At 47.7% G+C, this 18,854-nt stretch overlaps 2 protein-coding genes across 2 annotated transcripts in view; one reads left to right on the forward strand and one right to left on the reverse strand.

The window, feature by feature from the left end:
• The window catches only part of LOC8023776 (dimethylglycine dehydrogenase, mitochondrial), a 42,484-nt gene extending 40,117 nt beyond the window's left edge, over positions 1-2,367 (reverse strand). Inside the window, exon 1 of the mRNA XM_029968552.3 lies at positions 2,091-2,367. Coding sequence (XP_029824412.2) covers positions 2,091-2,167 — 77 coding nt within the window. The 5' untranslated portion in view covers positions 2,168-2,367. The remainder of the gene's footprint in view (positions 1-2,090) is intronic.
• Positions 2,368-2,874: 507 nt separating this feature from the next.
• LOC8023777 (betaine--homocysteine S-methyltransferase 1) overlaps positions 2,875-18,854 on the forward strand; it is a 30,354-nt gene continuing 14,374 nt past the window's right edge. Inside the window, exon 1 of the mRNA XM_029968585.4 lies at positions 2,875-3,188. Within this exon, the coding sequence (XP_029824445.1) occupies positions 3,186-3,188 (3 nt within the window). The 5' untranslated portion in view covers positions 2,875-3,185. The remainder of the gene's footprint in view (positions 3,189-18,854) is intronic.

The following is an 18,854-nucleotide window of genomic DNA, read 5'->3' on the forward strand; positions in this document are numbered from 1 at the left end:
TGCCTTTTTTCATAGTTTCGTCACAATTACCAAAGATAATGAAAGTCGTGGGTCACTGAAGGCACACACTCAATATTAAAACTAGAAACAAAACATGATACCTATTTTTTATGGCTTACAAAACTGCAAATACGTTGCTTGAAAAAAAAAAAAAAAAGTTACTCAATTGCGTGATTTTTGGCAACCTCTCCTCCTCTATATCTCTTCTTCCTCCCCAGTCCAGTTTCGGTTTTGGTTTCGAGCAGTTGCGTTTTCCTTTTTTTTTTCTTAAAAATATACGTGACGTTGTAGGCAAATATTGATCGGGTAATCTTCTGACACCATAATGGATCGCCAAGGAAAGGGACGCGGGAGAGAAGAAAGTTGGCAAAAACGGTTTGAAGAGTCATCAAATTGATGAGGGAGAACACACGAGCGTGTGCCACTCACTACAGGCAGAGCACGTGTGCAGCGCTGGCTTTTCAAGAACCGGAGACCAACCAATGGGACTAGAGCCACTAAATGAGCTGCATCAGTCCAAGCAGTCCTCTCCTCCTCTTACATGGTGATCAAAAGTATGCGATGTGACGTCAGTGCAGCCCATGTGTATGGGCAAGTATCGTTACTCTGAAGCGTAGCTTATTTAGTGGCTCTAAATGGGATCACTCGAGCAGCGTCAAAAATGCAAACCACTGGGCCTTTTTTTTTACGATTGGTTTAGCGATGACAGAATGCGTACAGAAACATGACCATTATGGTGCGTCTTTGACGCTCTCTGATTGATCCTATTGTAGTACCATTAAATAAGCTACGCTTCGGAGTCACGACACTTGCCCATATTGTGGCTTAAATATTACGGTTGCCAGTCATCTGAAGCTTTATCTGAAATCACAAGAAACGCTTTTTCGTCCTTCACAGATGTTTAAAACAGTTCGCGACAGAGCAAAGCTATATTGCATGAGCTTCGTAACACTTAAACTAATGCTTAGGAAACCGCACTTCTGAATAATGACAATCAGCAGTTGCGTCTGCTCTGCAAAAGCACCAAGATGGCGGCGCCCATAAAAATATCGGGAACAGAGGGCCGATGCTCCTAGTGTAGCTCATTTAGTGGCTCTAATTGACCCCATCGAATCGCAGCGTGTGCCGAGTGATCCGAGCGCGCTTGTTCCCTCTCTCAATTCTTATGACTGCACAGCACTTGGCGGAACGTTTTTGGGAAACTCCCCGCGATTGTCTGCCGTTGTTATGTGCCACGCTCTTCGCACTATCTTCTTGGAGCAGACTTCATCCTTGGCCCACAGATTAGGACGGAGTATACGTCGTGCATGTTGTTTTAGTCCTCGCTTTGCAGTTGTTATCAGGCGGCAATTGACTCACCAACTGACGCATGGAAAGCGTGGATCGCTTTCGCGTTGGTCCAGTGCCACGCGCCGCCGAGGCAAAGTTCAAGCGCAATGTGTAAACGCATCCGCGGTGCATTGGCATCAGTCCAAGCACGATCGGTACGTTCGGTGCAACCCATGGGTGCAGTCCAGTGATCAACAAGCATCACATGCCTGAAACCAATGGCGTAGACAGACTTTTTTCTTTTCTTCAAGGGGGGGGGGGGGATGAGGCGCTTAAAGCCTGCTGGAAGCATGTTTTCTTGATACATATATATACGCTGCGAACTTGTCGCAGGTTTTGTACGCCAATCTGACAGACCGTCATACAAGGAAGAAGCACGCTTTAGACGGTCTCTATGGTCTATTGACGATGTTACCGCGGCTTTATGGACGAGTAGCCGGCTTTGTGAGCAGTACTGTAGTTGTTGCGGTGCTCACAGTATATGTGAGATACTTGTTTGTGAACTTGAACAAGTTGAACTTGAACGAGAACTTGTTCACAAACAAGTATCTCGTTTTGATGCATGAGCAATATGAGCGCGGCTTAAAAAAGTCATATCTGCGAGGTCCAGCAGACGGCAACGCAGACGTACACAAGGTCGCCAATCGAGACCCCAGTCCTCGTTAAAAATTAAAAAAACCGTCATAACGCAACGTTGGGCGTAACCCGAGGCAACAAAAAATACTTTTTTTTTTTTCTTTTTCAGGAAAAGTGCAGCCCACCTCATCGCCATGGCTGTGCATCGTGCCGGTAATCTTGCTCGTCGGAGTTTGCAGCAGGCGCCAACTACGGCAGCCATCTTCGCTCGCTCACCTCAAACAACTTAATTTTAGAACTTAAGAACACAGGCGAAACAAAGGAACGCTGTTTCAAACCGCGTACACGCGAAACGGCCTGCACCGGACACACAGCATGACAGAAGAACGTGAGTTGTGCGGTCGCAAAGCAACCCGAGGCGTCATGCGGTTCTCCGACTGTTTTTGATAGTCGTTATCGAAGACGGCGGGAAAACGGCCAAAAATGTCTCCACTCGGTTTCCCCTTGCGATGGACCGCGCAGGACGCTACGAGCCATCGCAGCCAATCAGACGCCACGCTACTGTCACGTGCGCTTCGGAAGGATCACAACAACGCACTAACCGGAATGCAGTCACGTGACTCATTCGCAATGCCCCATTGGCTCGTAGAGTCCGCTGCGGTCCACCGCAAGGTGAAAGGGTGTAAGAAGTAAGTAAGGGGGCGACAAATACGACCGGTTTGTAGCGGTTCGAGGGAGAGGAGGCGAGAGCTGAAGAAAGGAGCAGAAAGTTGGGGTTCTGAGGACGCTATCTGCCGTAGCTTTTACGGAGAATCTCGACAACAGTGTTTTGTCGGTGCAGACCAGGCAATGATGGATTGTTGCTCGGAGTTCTTCTTTCCATCTCTTTTTCGCCCCTTTTCGAAGACTTGCACAACCTCCTCCCACACGCACATGTACCCTGACAAAGAAGCCTCGCCGGGACGTGAAAGCGTCCGCGTGGTCCGCAGCCAATCAGAGGCGCGCAAACGTGTTGTGACGTCGCGGCGGCGCCGAGTTGAATCTCGCTTTCGCGCGTCTAGCAGGAAGAGAGTCAGGTTCGCACACACACACAATCGCGCGGAGGTGAGGGTGGTAAGCCGGGGTGAGAGAACATTGGACGCCGCTATGGGAAGTGCGCAAAAACGGCATTTATTCTCAGGCCGGGACCGGCCGGCAAGCTCTTTCGCGAAGTCGTCGACGCTGGTCAGCCGATTACATTTTGTTGCTCCCGGGGAACACAGAACAGAACAAAAGACAAAATGGTAAGCTTTGTATATTTTTATTTCGTTGTTGTTCGTTCTCTCGCGCTTTCTTGGAGCTGTAGGAAGAGTGCCCAGATTGGTTAAACATGATTAAGATACATTGAAAGGGGGGACTCCGCGCAGCCAACGCACGACAAAACGAAAAAAAAAAAAAAAAAAAAGAAGCGTGTGTGCGCAGTCAACGCACGACGAAAGGCAACTAGAGACTTGCGGTCGCTCCGTTTCAGCAGCCCAGATTGCTTTTGAGCTAATCTTAATCATTCCAAAGGTCAGTCCAGATTACCCTTCGCGAAAGATGCCCCTACAAGAACAAAACGAAGAAAAAAAAAAGCGTGCGCGAGAGTATAAAAGTAAGAAATAAAAGCATGAGTCCTATGGTGCTTTCTTCTGTAGTTTGAGGGAGAGTATATAAGCAAAAGATGGAGCCTTGACATTTTCGTAGCCTATTCAAGTCCACCTATAGGAGGCTGGTGTCGGTCTAGTCCCTTCTATTGGTTAAATATATTGACAGTCAGATTAAATACATTTTTGGCCCCATTGCTGGTCACCAAAACACATGAAAGGCGTACATTGGTTGTTTTTCTGTGATCAGTGCTGTTATATATTGGTAGAGTGATGCCCGCATTATTTGATGGGGCGTTAAACGTTTGTCCCTTATGAGCGGTTTGTTAATTAGCTTATTTAGACCGTTTAAGCGTTCAATACCAGAGGGAATGCTGACGTCAAGGAATCAAAGTCATACATGATACCACAGGACGCATTGTCTTGCAGCTGGAGACATCCGTTATTTCTCTCGGTATATACGACCATGTCATGATGTTTAATGGCAGGTATACGCTGGACCATTCGCAGAAAGCGTTTATGAAGTGAAGCGCTGCCAAATGTTGTCATTCTTTCAGTCACATGACCACTGCCTCACTCAAACTAAGCAAAAGACATGACGAGAAAAGACTGTAGGGCCTACATTTGTCTGTTCTAGCCAGTTACCGGCCTAAATAGGAAACCCTGGCCAACTGGAAAAGCACAAAAAAAACAACGAAAAAACACACACACACACACTGAAAAAACAAAAAAACCTGCTCTAGGCCGGCCGCTTTGAACATGGCGTCTCATAGATTCACGACGTTATTTTCACATCAATTGCAATGTCGAGTTTACTCCGCCGTTAGCAATGGTTTCTTCTCCACGTGCTTTGAGAGAAAGAAGACAAGTCGATTTATAGCCTCCGAAACGATGAGAACGACAGGAGGGTCTTTCGGAGTTCCTGCCTGCAGCGCGAGCTTCTAGCCTTCAATAATACTTCGCCGTCCCGTGAGCTTCGAGCGTGTGCGCGCAGCCAACGCACGACGAAAGGCAACAAGAGTCTTGCGGTCGCTCCTTTTCAGCAGGCCGTCCGAGTCCATTCATGTCAAAATTCCTGGGACGATGAAGATCTACGGAAATCGCGAAGACTGGCGAGGTCACACACCGAACCATACAAACACATGCTTTCAGCATTTGGGTCTCCCCACCCTCACTATGGTCCTTCCCCCTAATCCCCAAAACACCTTCTAAAAAATGCTGCAAAAAAAAAAAAAAAAAGTAACTGCCGGCCTGGTTCGCCTTGTGACATAAAAGCAACGCCCGGGCACGGCCTGGGCCCTTCACAAATGTAGCTATGAAGCCCGAGCCCGGCCCGTGGCCCGCGGGCTGGCCCTTACCCGTGGAGACCTCTACGGGTGACGCCACTGGTTGGGTAGGAATTGGATCGCATTGGGTAGGAATATTTCTTACTTTACTCCAGCTTCCTGGCACTAGTGGGACCCAAGAATACTCGAACGCAACACCACTGACCAAGAAGCGTCTTCGTTGCGGCGGAATTCAAAGGATGAAAGCGGAGCTTTTCTTTCAGTCTCTCCCTCCAAAGCCGCCTTTTGCTCCCTCGCGAAATTTGATGACGGAGCTGTGGGGACAATGGCAACAGTACGATCCCCGGGAATGCGTCATCGAGCTTTGCGGTGGCGATATTCAAATGCTGCTCACACAGTGGACGCAGAGCCGTTTATACTGAGAGAGTTTGGCCGATGGGCGGAGCTTGTTGGCCGCTAGAACCAGCGGATTTCGCGATAACACAATATGGCGTTACTTCTTTGTCTTGTTCATTCCTGTGAAATCGCGTAGAGTTCCTATGAGGCAGATCCACAATATGGCGGACGGAAGTAGTCATCCCCCGGTTGTCAGACTACGCTGCTGTGGTTGTCAGACTGCCAAAATCTCCTTAAGAAGGCCAAACTCTCTCAGTATAAACGGCTCTGAGTGGACGCGAAGACGGCGTACGCATTCAATCTGGGCTCGTGACAATCGATGCCTCGACATGCATTCGGGTAGTGGCCCGTGTACCATCGCTGCAACGACGGCAATAGCCGAGCCATAACAATGTCTGGAACTCAACGCGTGACCTGTGCTTTGCCAACCCCAGCGCGTGGCTATGATCAACATTGGCGGCATATAATCGGCTCCAGATCACGTGGCCGCTTGTTCTGGCTGCGAGTTGAGGGGGTGAACGGTGCTCGTTTTTCTTTAATTTTTTTTTTCTTGAACTTCTATTGCGTGGGGTGAAAAAAGAACGGTTCCGTAAGTGGTATTTGCGCAATGTACAAAAATTGTGGCATCGCCCCTTTGATGTGCTCTCCATAGCGACCGACACACACCATCTTCGTGGAAAATGATGCAACGTGCGCTCAGAGTTTCTCCGATCCTTGAGGCGTCGCGTAACGGGGGAGAGTTTACGCGTCGGTTACATTCTACGTCGTCTGGCAAGGAAACGACGCCCCGTTTTCTTGGCATTCCTTTTTTGGAAGGCTTATCTTTTCGATGTCAAGGCCACAGTCACTTTAGTCTTCATTCATTCGACGGAGCTATACTCTGTTTCATACTTAGCGTGCGACGCTGTCAAAGCTACTGGCGCGGGCGCGTGGCTTCCTCTATGGTTTTGTTTGCGGGAGGGCGCGTGCAAATGATCAACGAGATCAAGCCCCACGCTCGTGCCAGTAGCTTTGACAGCGTTGCACGCTAAGCATGAAACAGAGTATACTACCTATGAAGTGAAGACAAAGGAGGCGCAAAGCCTCTATCACTCTGTGTCCGCTTTGACGAACTCTCTTTACACTGAACCAGGGGTCTGAAACACGCGGCCCGCGACTCTCTGGGACGCGTCCCGCAAGTGTCCCGTGGCTGCGATGTACCGTTCCTATGCCTCGAGCGCTGCATGCGCCATGAGTGATGACCTCTTGGCGTCCATTCATTTCCACTGGGCGCGTGGCTCTGCTCTTATGACGTTTCAACATGTTTGCCACAAATCTTTTTTTTTTTATTAGACCGAGGATAGTTTTGTTTTGCATACCGTGAAGACGCAAGTATTTTCTTGTAATGCTGCTACAAAAATCACCAGGAGGGGAAAAACTACAATATGCAAGGATTTTCTTTCTAGACGCATTGAACTCGGATAATTCCCGAATGAATTGAACGATAGAATAACGATTGTGTGCATGGTTTCTAGTTCTACTGAAAAATTCTAGCCCGCTGGCGGGATGGTGGTATTTTAAATATTGTAATCACTCTAGTATAACCCCGAAGTAGTTTTATGTATAAGTCAAAGCTAAAGACGGCTATTCCTTTAGCAAATCTCTGTCTGTTGCTGAAATACTCGGCTGCTTTGGAACGTGGAACACCATCACTTTTTTCTTCTTTTTCCCTCCTAAAATATGTTAACCCCCTCCCTCCCTCTCTCTCTAACCCTGCCCCTATGTTAACCCTTGACATTCCAAGGGTGGGCTATCTGGCCCCCACACTCAAATGAGTTTGAGACTCCATGCACTCAACTCTACCTGTTGTTTCTTTATTATAATTTGGGAGCTCGATTGGCTTATACCTGACCCTGAACTCCCGTAATAGCCAATATCATCACGTGGTGCTGTTAAAGCTCCCTTTGAAGACAATAGACACGGACAGATGGAGAAGTCCAGTGCGTGCAACGCCACGAACACATTGGCTGACTTGCGACGCGGATCGCAAGTTCGTCTGCTTTATGCGCAGGGGTTGCGGTGACGTCAGGTTGCCGAGTTCTGATTGGCTCTGATTGGAAGGATAGTGGGTAGACCTCGAGGCAGCTAGCATTGAGGTCTACTCACTATCCGTCCAGTCAGAGCCAATCAGAGCTCCGCGTTCTAACGTCACCGCAACCCCTGAGCAAGAAGAGAACGAGCCACTCATCATAATGTGATTGACGGGGCTCGCCCCGCCCTTCCTTTCTTAAGCTGTCATTTACTGTACATGATAATCGCAGCCCGAGCACTATCGTTTTGACGTCATCAAAAAATGCACAGAGTGTTGGCGTCAGCGTTCGGCACTATCCGAATGTGATGACGTCACGTGGATAGGGGAGGCAGAGGAGGGCGCTAAAGTCGCTGGATTCCGGAAAAGGTGCGCCATTGCCTTCCCTGGCTGCTGACCCGGGGGGGGGGGGGGGGGGGGATATTTATACAGCGCATAGTTTGTCTGCCATTTAAAAGTTGCGACGAGTCACTTGCTGTATATGAAAAATATAGCCAGTGCAGTACAACCGCTATCCTAGGGTCTTTAACGTGCATCACGCAGTATAGTGATACTCAACCACACGGCGGTACAATGCTCATCCAGCCTGACGGGCAGGGGTGGGGATGGAACCCAGGATCCCTAAGTTCTACAGCGCGAGGTTTGCTGCACGTGCTCCGAGCTGGTATACGCTAGCCCACTCGGCCACCAATATATTTTATTTTTGTATTTATTGCGTGGAAAGGGGACAGGACAAAACGTCAAGCATACAGTTCGACAAAGTTCCATCCTTGCTTGTCGCTACTTTCCTAGAATCCAGTGACATTAGAGGAGCTGGTGTTGACTTTGACCGTTGCATCATCAGCATTTCTCGCGCATGCCGAGCACGCGCCAGACTGCCACTGCGCAGAGCCGTGCTCTTATCGCTCCTTATCGGGAGGCCTGACGCACGCAAACCGTCGCCACAATAACGACGTAATGCATCCTGCAGATAAATCAATCTCACCGACGCAGCTTTTTCTTTTGCGCGCAGATTTCGAGGCTTTCGTATAGGCTAAAGCCACTGGATCTGGTAAAGTAGCGCCATTGCCTTCCCACGTGCCTGACGGACACAAACAAATACCAACATACAGACGACCAAAACCTCTCAAGGTGATTGGCTCATCGTTGTCAGTTGCTACGGTGATCGCCATTTTGGAGCCTTTCAAGGCTTCGAAACTTCGAAAGGGTCGTTAAAACCAGTCGCACCATGATTGCTATGGAGCATCATCGTACTGAAAGCGTTCCTCGGCTTATGAGCGTCTTTGGCACTGTGCATGGAATAAACTTATCACTCGTGCTTATTTACCCATATCTCTTACACTTATGTTGTTCTTCTTGCGCGTTTCAAGAGAGTAAAAGTATTTTTCAATGCCTCCAAGCACTGATGTTGCGCATGCTGGCGGTACGAAGATGCACGGCATCAGACGCAGCGTCAGTGCTTGGAGTCATTAAAAATAATTTTACTGCCTTGAAACGCGCAAGAAGAGCAACGTAATTGGTAATAGATCTGTTGAAATAAGCATGTCTGGTGCCAAAGACGCTCATATTGGCCGAGGAACGCTTTCAGTACGATGATGTCCCATAGCGACCTTGGTGCGACTGGTTTTAACGACCCTTTCGAAGCTTCGAAAAAGTCCAAAATGGCGATCACCATGGCAACCGACAGCGATGAGTCAATCACCTTGAGAGGTTTTGTCACCTGTATGTTAGTATTTGTTTGTGCCCGGCTAGCAGGTGGGAAGGCAATGGCGCTACTTCCAGTGACTTTAGTATAGGCTAGCCAGGTGGGGGCACTGCGCCTGCGCACAAACCAGATTCGCGGGAGGTGAAGCTTCTGCGCATGCGCCGACAGCAGCGCTACCGCTGCGGCATGACGTCACAGCCGCCTTCTGCACGCTGCCATCTCTGTTTACTTTTGTCAGTAGAACGCACTCTAGACAGGCACCGTATAGCTTTCTCCCGAGGGATACAACACATTAAGCATGTAGTGTGACTCAGCTGCATTAGCCTAAGTGATGAGTTATGAAAAGGTGCATAGGCTTGTGCGGATACTGTCTATATAAAAAAGTCGAAGCGTCACCCCTAGCTTCAACACTGTTAAGAGAGTCGGCAACTCAGGGGTTTACCTTTCTGTCAGGGCTGTTCGATTCGAAGCACTCTTTGCGCGCCCCTATAATTCAGAATAATCTGGGTTCGTTTAGAAGATGTCACCTCAAGAACGCTGCGCGGATGGATGGATAGTAACGGCTGTACCCCTTATGACGGGCGGTAGCTTGCGACACCTAGCCTTAAAGCAAGAAAATCATGATTTCTTCTTTTGAAACCGATGCGTTTCCGTAACTATCACCAGGCCATAAAGGTGATCGCCAGGCAAATCCTCAAAAAAATCAAGCAAAAAAAAAAAAAAAGCCATTTTAGGAAAATGTTACACGTTTTGCGCTTGAAACATGTAAGCTTTGATTAGAGAGCAGATAGATCTTAAATGGGACGTACAGGTATCTTAAATTACCCCGGCCAAGAGAAAATCAGTAACACGACGCGAGCAGCTGGACTTCTTGTTTACTCAAAATGTGTTATTTGTCTGGCACATATATAAGTTTCCGGGTTTGCACCCGTGACGGAAATGACGTCACGCGAGGGCTACGTCAGAGTTCGGCAATGCTCGGCTTTAACTCCGGTCATCACTGACTGAACACGAGTCTCAGCCGAACTCTGATGAAGTCCTCGCGCCCTCTCTGATTGGATACGACGAGTGTCAGCCGAACTCTGCCTTAGAACTGGGGCTCTAAGCTGGACACTTGGCGAGTAAAAAGTCGGCCAGGAATCCGGCGGCCGTGATTGGCCGGCCGCGCACTTGACCTTGACGCCGTCCAATCAATGGGATCATACTTCATCAGTGACTTTTTCGTCAAGCTTCTTCATCGGAGCCCCTGGTGTCCTGTCGGCCCCTAGCGCGCTGGCCTGCTGACTCAAAGAAACTCCAATCGGCCCGTTCCCACTGCAGCGTTTGACTACGCTACGTTGGCTGCTTTCGAAGTGTGACTCGCGTAGACCTGATTGCTTGATTTTTTTTTTTTTTTTTTCATATTGCGGTTTTTTTAGGTGAAAAGAAGTAAAGTTATTTGCGACTTTAGCAAAACGGATGGCACCTTGTGGGAAAGCATGCACTTAACAGAACAGGTCCCTTCGCGATCTCTGCTCGTCCCTTGTGGCTTCTGCGATTGCTTGTTTTCGGCGGTTGGCGCGATGGAACAGTTATTTCCATGACTTTGTTGTTACTGTCGCATCAGTGCGTTGCCCAGGTCGCTCTTACTCAACCTACGCTGCTGCGTGAACCAGACATTGTGCGTTTATCAACGTTTAATCATCAGCACCGCAGTCCTTCCGTCACTTCTTCGAAGAAGGTCGAGCCTCTGGAAGCTCGCGTTACTCCAAAACATTGCCGCAAGTTTGAAACGCTGCGAATAAAAATCGGGGCAAAATATTTTGAGTACAATGCTCGCCTGCTGAAACACGAGCGCTGCGCGCTGAGCTAGCACGTGGCACGGCACGGCCTCCTTTAGACCGCCATATCTGCCCGATAGTGGCGACCTCTGTTCGCTGTAGACGCGAATACTGCAGCATCTCGCGCACGCTCGTAAAATAACAGCTGATTGAAATTTGTTCACTACTAATATTGAGCGTGAGGTCTTCGACCTTTCAACCAACGGCATCGTGTCACCATATCGATGACACTAAGCACACGCAGTTCCAAACTAGCACCTCCAGAGATTAGCCCAGCGCCGAAGAGAGACACCGCCACATACTACGCCGTTTCCCGGAGGAAACTAGGTCAAGGTGACAAGATGAGCTAACCGAACAATCGCCATTCTGTCAAGACGTGTTGCTGCCGTTTTAGGTACAGGAGTTTGTATTCTGCTCCCCGCAGGGATGTTTTTTTTTTTTTTTTTTGTCTACGATGTATTGGCAGATCTATTGCCAATAAATTACGCGTTATCTCGGCAGATACCTCATTTGCGTGGTTGTTTCCAGCTCATTTGTTCCCCTTTAGCGAAGTGTTTGTTTGTAAATGAATGGTGCAAATTTTCGCTTCTTTCGATTCTCTTGGGATGAAGGCCACATTGCGACGTCGCGTCGAGACGAATCCCAGACCTTGAACACGATGACCGGTAGCGCCAGACATGAAGCGGTTATTAAGGGTGATTTTTCCGCTGCGTAACCTCGAGAAGAATTAATGTGCAGTTTAAGTGTTGTTTTTAACCACCGATTCTTCTTTGAACTGGGGGCAATACCCGCGATCAACACACACACACTCACGCACACACAATATCATGCTCATACAGAACGAAAGGCTTTGGTATGTTCTAGATTCTATCAGTCCAAGATTGTGCTTCTGCGACAGGGTGGAGAATGATATATGTAGAGTGAACAGCATATATTTCGCGGTGACTTAAAATTATATATATATATGAAAAAAAAAACGATGATTGTTAGATCATGTGCACTCTCTCGATCGTAAAATATTACTCTGAAAATTGGCATTTTAGAAACTGTAATGCTGAAGCACAGAGAGCGTCAGAAACATACCTAGAAACACGCGTTCAAAAGCTATTTTTATACTTTCGTAAGTGTGATTGTTTTTTATTCGTTTTTTTTTTAAATCTAGATGGATACGCGTACGTTTCCTTGAGTTTCTGCTGAAATATAGACAACTTTCTTGACGTACTTCAGGGTTTGCTGTCGCATGTACATGATCTAGTTTTCTGGCAATACACTATCGCCAGTTTTATATTCGCTGAATTTGTTTTCACCATGACTTGTATATAGATGGCACCGCCACTGCCAAAGGAACGTTGAACACAATTTAATACATTCGTAATTACTGTGTTTTACGATAAACAGCCATAAAACATCTGTGTCTTTCAGAAACATTTTCCAAGTTCTTCCTTTTTTAAGAACGTGCTTTCAAGTGCCTAGATGCCAAGGAAAACGAAATGTTAGCTCTATCATTTGTCAACTCGGGGACAACTTTCTGTTGCATTTCCGACGCGAGAATCAAAAAGGGATCCGGCCAACTCATCGAAAGCCATCTCGTCGACGGCCAACTTGTCGACGGCCCATTCGTCGAATAGGAAAATTCGTTGAAGGGCAACTTGTCGAAAGGAGCAATTTGTCGAAGGGCGATTCGTCGAATGGGTTGAATGACGGTCTAGCTGAGGTTAAAGTTCGTAGTTCCTTTTTACCTTTTTACCTAAATTTTTATTTGTGTTTGGACACAGCGCCCTTCGTAGGTTGCAAGACGGAAAGAAAAATCACAAGACTTCGAAGACAGGACAGTATCTTGAGACAAGTTGAGAAATGTTCACTTCGGGATCGTCCTTTTGTTTGTTTGTTTTATTACTTTTTGTAATGAGCCCTCGCAGACTGTCGCCGCGAAGCGGCGTGACTGATGGGCCAGGTGGGTTAGCATTTCTGTTATGAGCCGCCGTAGACTGTCTCTGCGAAGTGGGGTGAACGGGTGGGCGGTGTAGGTTAACACGCGGCTCAGTGATATATGCGCGACGTAGTGATCGCCTCCCACTGCACCGTGAAAGCGCCAAATCTGCAAGTTGTTATCTTCGGCAGGAAAGAGCACACTGAAGGCTATTACCGTGCGGCGATATTACGCGTTACTATAGGGCAGGATTTGCTTCGAAATTTCGGGACAAATTTATATGTTGTGGCTTTGAAACAGCGGCGACCAGTTGGCCTCTTCGACAAGTTTTCCTTCGACGAGTTGCCCTATGACGAATTGGCCTATTCGACGAATGGGCCGCCGACGAGTTGGCCTAGACTCAAACGAGGAGTACCCGTGCACTAAAGCTCCTCTGTCCTGGGAAAAATGGCGCCATTCTTTGTTGTGGAAATGCTCGAGACACGTGCCGCGCGCCACCTCTGGGAAGAACATGGCGTCTGAACTCTAGCTCAGTGCTGCGCTGTGCCGCCATGATCTTCCCAAGGGCTGCACGTTGCACGTGCCTTGTGCATCGACGCAGCTACACTTCGTCTCACCTTAGCATGGACTATTTTTAGCCGCACATGCTAAAAGCGCGAGCTAGTCTTTGGATGAAACCTCGGCAGCTGCACGAGCGCTCGTGCAGCGAGTGCTCCAGTCAAGGCAGTCCAGGCTAGCCGCTCGCGCTTGCACAGCATTCGCAGCTGGTCCAAGCTAAGGTGAGACGAAGTATAATTGCGCTACTTTCAAAACATAAAGGGGCTTCACCGTGCACGGCTTTAATCAGTGCTCCAACACGTGCTCTGTACCTCTCCACTGCATATACGGAATGTTGACTCTAGTTGTTCTACAACAGTGCTAGGAACTCTCACTAGCGCAAACTTGGACAAAACGGTCCCAGGTGAATTTTGCAGCCTAGCATTCTTTCTATTTTGAAGTTATTGCCAATCCGACGTAAAGAAAATAAAATGTTCTACTAAATACTTAGCCTATAAAACGTTAACCATTTTAAAGTCGATATATTCAATCTAAAATACACAGCAGGCCAGCAGCAGTGCCAAAAAAATAAAGCATACTATAGAAATAATATAAAAGTACATTTATCAAGTACCGTATCTGTACTTTGACGCATTCAGCACAAGGGAAAAAAAGGTTGTTCCACAACACGCCATCACATATATGTAGAATGCGCATGATAATATTTTTTATTCATCATGGACGGCGTTTTCTTGCAGCGCCATTGCCTTAATTCAATATTGCAACACTAATAGAGTCACGGGCTACGAGCTGATAGGACCAACCAAGCGGGGCTAAAACAAAACTATCTATTTATAATGGTTTAATATTTTAGACAAAAACCCGAGACAGGGGGAAGGAAGGACAACACTGCTTGCTTTTGCGCCCCAACTTTTTGTTCGTTATAGTACGAATGGTGTTCGCCCCCACTTTTTGTGTTTGTTATCACCCGGCTAGTCCAATCAAGAGCAGAGTGCGTCGCGACCTTGCGCTTCCACAGGTGTGTATAGAAGAGTCGTGGCGAATTAAGGGTGTTGCCTTCAGAAAAACACCCCCCCACACCGCCCCCTAGGGGGTGTGTAGGGAAATCACTGGTTGTGAATACCAGGCTGTACAGTGCTCTGACTCACCGAACAAAAGCCTTATAGAGCCGAATGATAGAAATAGAAATGTAATAGATTCCATGACTCCCTTAGTTGTTCCCTAAACTTATACCACGAAAAGCTTGAATACATCAGAGTATACATTACACGTGTGTTGAATAAAGCTTCGTAGTAGTAACGGCTTAGTATCAGAGATCGTCCAAACTGTCAAAATAAATGTATACGGGCAGAACGAGCGGGTTGGTGTAGGATAATTAGACTTGAAGAAGTTTGTGGTTGTCCGTCCTTTCTCGTTTTCTTCCTCAATTTTAATTATTAAAAAAAAAAATCACTTGGGACTATTTTACCCGCGTTTACATTTGGGTCAATTTTGTACGGGACGATTTTGTCCGGGGTTCTTTTGTCCGGAGGCTATTTTGTCTTACACTCGGCTGTAGCAGACGACGAAGACGATCTTCGAGGCGACGGAAGTTATGCAGACGAGCGGGTGACGCCAGGCAAGCAACTGCACTGCCCTGTATTCTCTCTTTCTTTTTCGCTGGCTTCAGTGCCACGTGGTAGGTTCTGCGGGAACACGGGAGAATGTACGGGACCTTCCCATGATTCGTAGCGTGCTCCGCGCACGGCTTTTCGGGATTTTCGCAAAAAGGTCTGTTGGCGTGCAAAGCGGCATGCGGTACGTGTCCCGTCCGCCATTGAAACGTGTTTCGCGGTCACGTTTCATCCAGCCCGAGAAGCAGAGCTCCAATCTTATCGGGGCAAGGCGCGTGCCCTCGAGCTGATTTCCCCGATGCAAACATCCGTCGTCGCCGGGAGGCGCAAGGTTCCCTTATCAGTCACGGTGCGCAGTCTGCAGATTTGACGAACTTTCGGTTTATCTCGGTCGCTCGTACATTGTGTTCAAACGAACGCGGATGTGCACGCGATATCTCCTCGATGTAGCACTTTTCAAGTACAATTTTTCTGGGTTCATTCACCGATAGGGGGCTCCTTTCGGCTGGCTCCTGGCGATTTTCATCGCCTGGTTTTGAACCTACTTTCACGGCTTTGTCTTTAGACCTCTGGGCGCTATGAATATCTGGTTTGCTCGAGGAGGCCGGCGAGCGAACCCGCAGCTGTGGCTTTCTCTTCTAGCCGCTAGATGCCGTAAATTTCGCCGAAGTCGCGAGTACTCAGCGTAAACTATTTTGTGCTACGTTGTCGAGGCTAGTAAATATTGTTCGCCGTACCTCCACCGTTTGGCGTTTTGCTTTGCACGAGAGTACAATGATGCGGAAGAGAAACCCCCTTGATTTCGCAGCGGGGATACCTACTACCAAAGTCGCTGCATGGATACCGGGAAAGTAGCGACATTGCCTTCCCTGCCTGCTAGCCGGACACAAACAGATACGGGCTACCAGAAGACCGCATGGCGATTAATTAATCGTTTTTCATTGCCATGGCGATCGCCATTTCGGTGCATTCAGATCTTCGAAATTTGGAGAGAGTCGTTCTAAACCAGTCTCACCAAGATCACCATGGATGGAGCGTCGTACTGAAGGCGCCTTTGGTATTGTGTATGCAATCAACTTATCAATCACACACATCTCCACGGATGTCTTGGAGTGATATTGTTCTTGTTGCGTATATCAAGACAAGAAAATTAATTATCAGTGCCCCAAAGCACTGGCACCGCATGTGGTGGCGGTGCGAAGAAGTACTTACGCTTGTTTTGCTGGTGTGTGGATAGCGAAATCTCGGTATACAAGAAACGTCTCTATAGACGCTTTGCAGCAGCTGTGCATGGGTGCCGCCATAAGCGACTTTCAGATTTTGTTACCTTTTATTACAATTACTTCACTTCATCATTACCACAGCAGGTCAGGTTATTGCCCTTTTAGGTCCTGCTGTGTCTTTCTCCACAGCACTGACCTTTGTGGAGGCTCGTCAACGCCCGCTTTAGTTGCTTGGCATCTGGGAAAGACAACTGAAGGTCATCAATGGCGGCTGTGATTTGCCGCGTGTGTAAGGCGTCTATAAAGCCACCCGTCACCGGCGAATTTAGATTGGTTCACCAGGAACGGAGAGGTCAAGGAGAAATGGCTTATTTCATGAACCAAAATGGCGACCATATATACACGGGGGGCTTGGCGCTACTTTCCGAGGATCCAGTTACCTCGAGGAATACGGCACTGTGGAAGATGATTCGCCTTTACAACATAGCAATAAACAGTTAACAGCAGTAATCTTCGTGGTAAACGATTAAATAGTCAACAACTAACTCCAGTGCTGTTCTCAGGATCGAGTCCGTGTCACTTGTACATTTCCGAACCCATACAAAATAAAAACTTCGAGCGTTTCTTTTTTTTTCAAAAGGTTAATGTGAAAGGTTTTCTAAGACTTGTATACAAACAACGCTATATTTTTCGACAACCAAGTGAGGCAAATCCTGGTGTAATTTTTTTAGATAAAAAAAAAGGGGGGGGGGGGGATAATGCAATAAGCCAATCAGCTCAATGCGTTTTCACAAGCAGCACCTACTGCATGTTCACCTTTTTATCTGCACCTGTAACCTCTGAACATAATCTAAGCAAATCGAACGATGAAAACCCCTTTTCGCGACCAACACGGTATCTGCAAAATCAGAGCCTCCCCATACTGAACACCAAACCTCATCGGCATACCGAAATCATGAAGGTTTTAGAGTTTCAGTGGATCGTACACTGCGGAAAGCGGACCCAGCGGGCACGTGCTCAATCTATACCTCAAAGAGACGGCAGGAGGTCCCGCTAGCAAAGTTAGAGTTAACTAGAGGGGAACTAAGTGAACCTCTATAGTTCGCTTTAGCAAAGCGAAGCTCCAGCGAAAAGAAGATGACATCTTGTCGTCAGCACGTGCAATATTATTCCCAAATTAAGATGGCCGCCAGGTAGACGTTCGCGTCACGACCTAGACGGGGTCGTTGGCGTGGCAGAGATGAGGCTCCAAAATTCCCCTATAACAAGTATCGGTGCATCCCAGGAGCGAAAGAAGAGGCATGTCTTCAAGATCTTCAAAGTCTGACGTGGCTTCAGCTGTCGGTGAGGTCTTGTGCTTGTGGCAACAAGGAAACCTACGTTGAAGCGATCGTGCAGTATACCAAGAGTGCTTGCGTAATTTATCTGCGCGGTTTTGGATACCTTGTCGTTTTGGGAGTGGTTGGTAGCCAGCAAAAACGCATTAGTGCGCTGTAAAAACGTTTTGTCCCAGTAGAAAGGTTAGGGGCTGTAAATGAGTTAATAAGTAACTAATGTCAGGGGCAGAGACTTCGTCAGGGACCACGCCTTCGTCTCTGACCCGTATCCCATGATCCCGCGAAACAAATAAGCAAAAAAGATATCCTCGTAGTCCACCGGCCTTAACTACCTTCATTACGCACGGCTGTGGACAATGCAAACCAGAATCCGTGCTGCAATTGCGTTCATCAGCCCTAATTGCTAGTTGTCAAGCACTAAATACTGAAGGACCGATTTGTGTTTTACGCCTTGTACTCTCTGCTTGTTCGCTTTGTTTTCACGTTCGGAACATAACATATGCCAGCATCCGATCAATGATTTCGTTTTAAGTGATTAAATCACAGCGTTTGCACACGTTGGTCGAACAACCGGTCGTGCAAGGCAGCTGCACAGGAAAGCCCAGGCATGCAATACACAACTGCTGCAGTGACACACTAGTTACATAAAGTTTTCACTAAAGCACGTTAAATTTCACGGAATGGAGCAGCCGCACCCTTTCATTTCGGAACCATGTGCTTAAAAGAACGACTCACTAAAACTCTCTATTACATAACGTTGAACAGTTCCAGCGGTATGCATCACATAACGTCGAAGGGTTGCAGTGGCATGCATTACATACTATTGATCGGTTGCAGTGGCCTCCATTAGAAAATGGTTGCAGTCAGCGCGCTTATTTTTTGACGGAGAATCGACTTTCATCTCTCCTCCACCCCAGTGTCCTCAACCCCAGCGACTCCAGCGAAATCCAAAAGTCGTTCACGCGATTCAAATCCAGCCTCCGACACCGCCGGACATGGGGTCAGTAAGCAGTAGTTTGGCCACACCTTTGGTGACAGTGTTGTTGAATACGTTTAATGTTGGTGGCCACTGGATATAGTCTTCTTGTCATTATTACATTGTAGTAAAAAGAACAACGATAACGCGCTCTACGTTTTTATTAAAAATGAGGTGCCGCTTGACTATTGTACCTGGAACGCGTTTCCGGCCGGTGTGTTGATCGCGCCTTCAAAAGTAGTTCCTCGATTTCCTCCCGATGACGTCACAAAAGTGTGACACTGCTGCTGCTGCGATCCTGGCGGTGGTAGATGTGCCAGATGTTCATACCCCGCGCGAAGTAGTTCTTACAATATTTGCTTCTCGGAGGAAGAAGCGACGATTTTGGCGTTTGAAACGTGTATGCCGTTGT

This window comes from Ixodes scapularis, unplaced genomic scaffold, assembly GCF_016920785.2.
Source record: "Ixodes scapularis isolate PalLabHiFi unplaced genomic scaffold, ASM1692078v2 PGA_scaffold11__112_contigs__length_91849675, whole genome shotgun sequence".
NCBI classification, from domain to species: Eukaryota; Metazoa; Arthropoda; class Arachnida; order Ixodida; family Ixodidae; genus Ixodes; species Ixodes scapularis.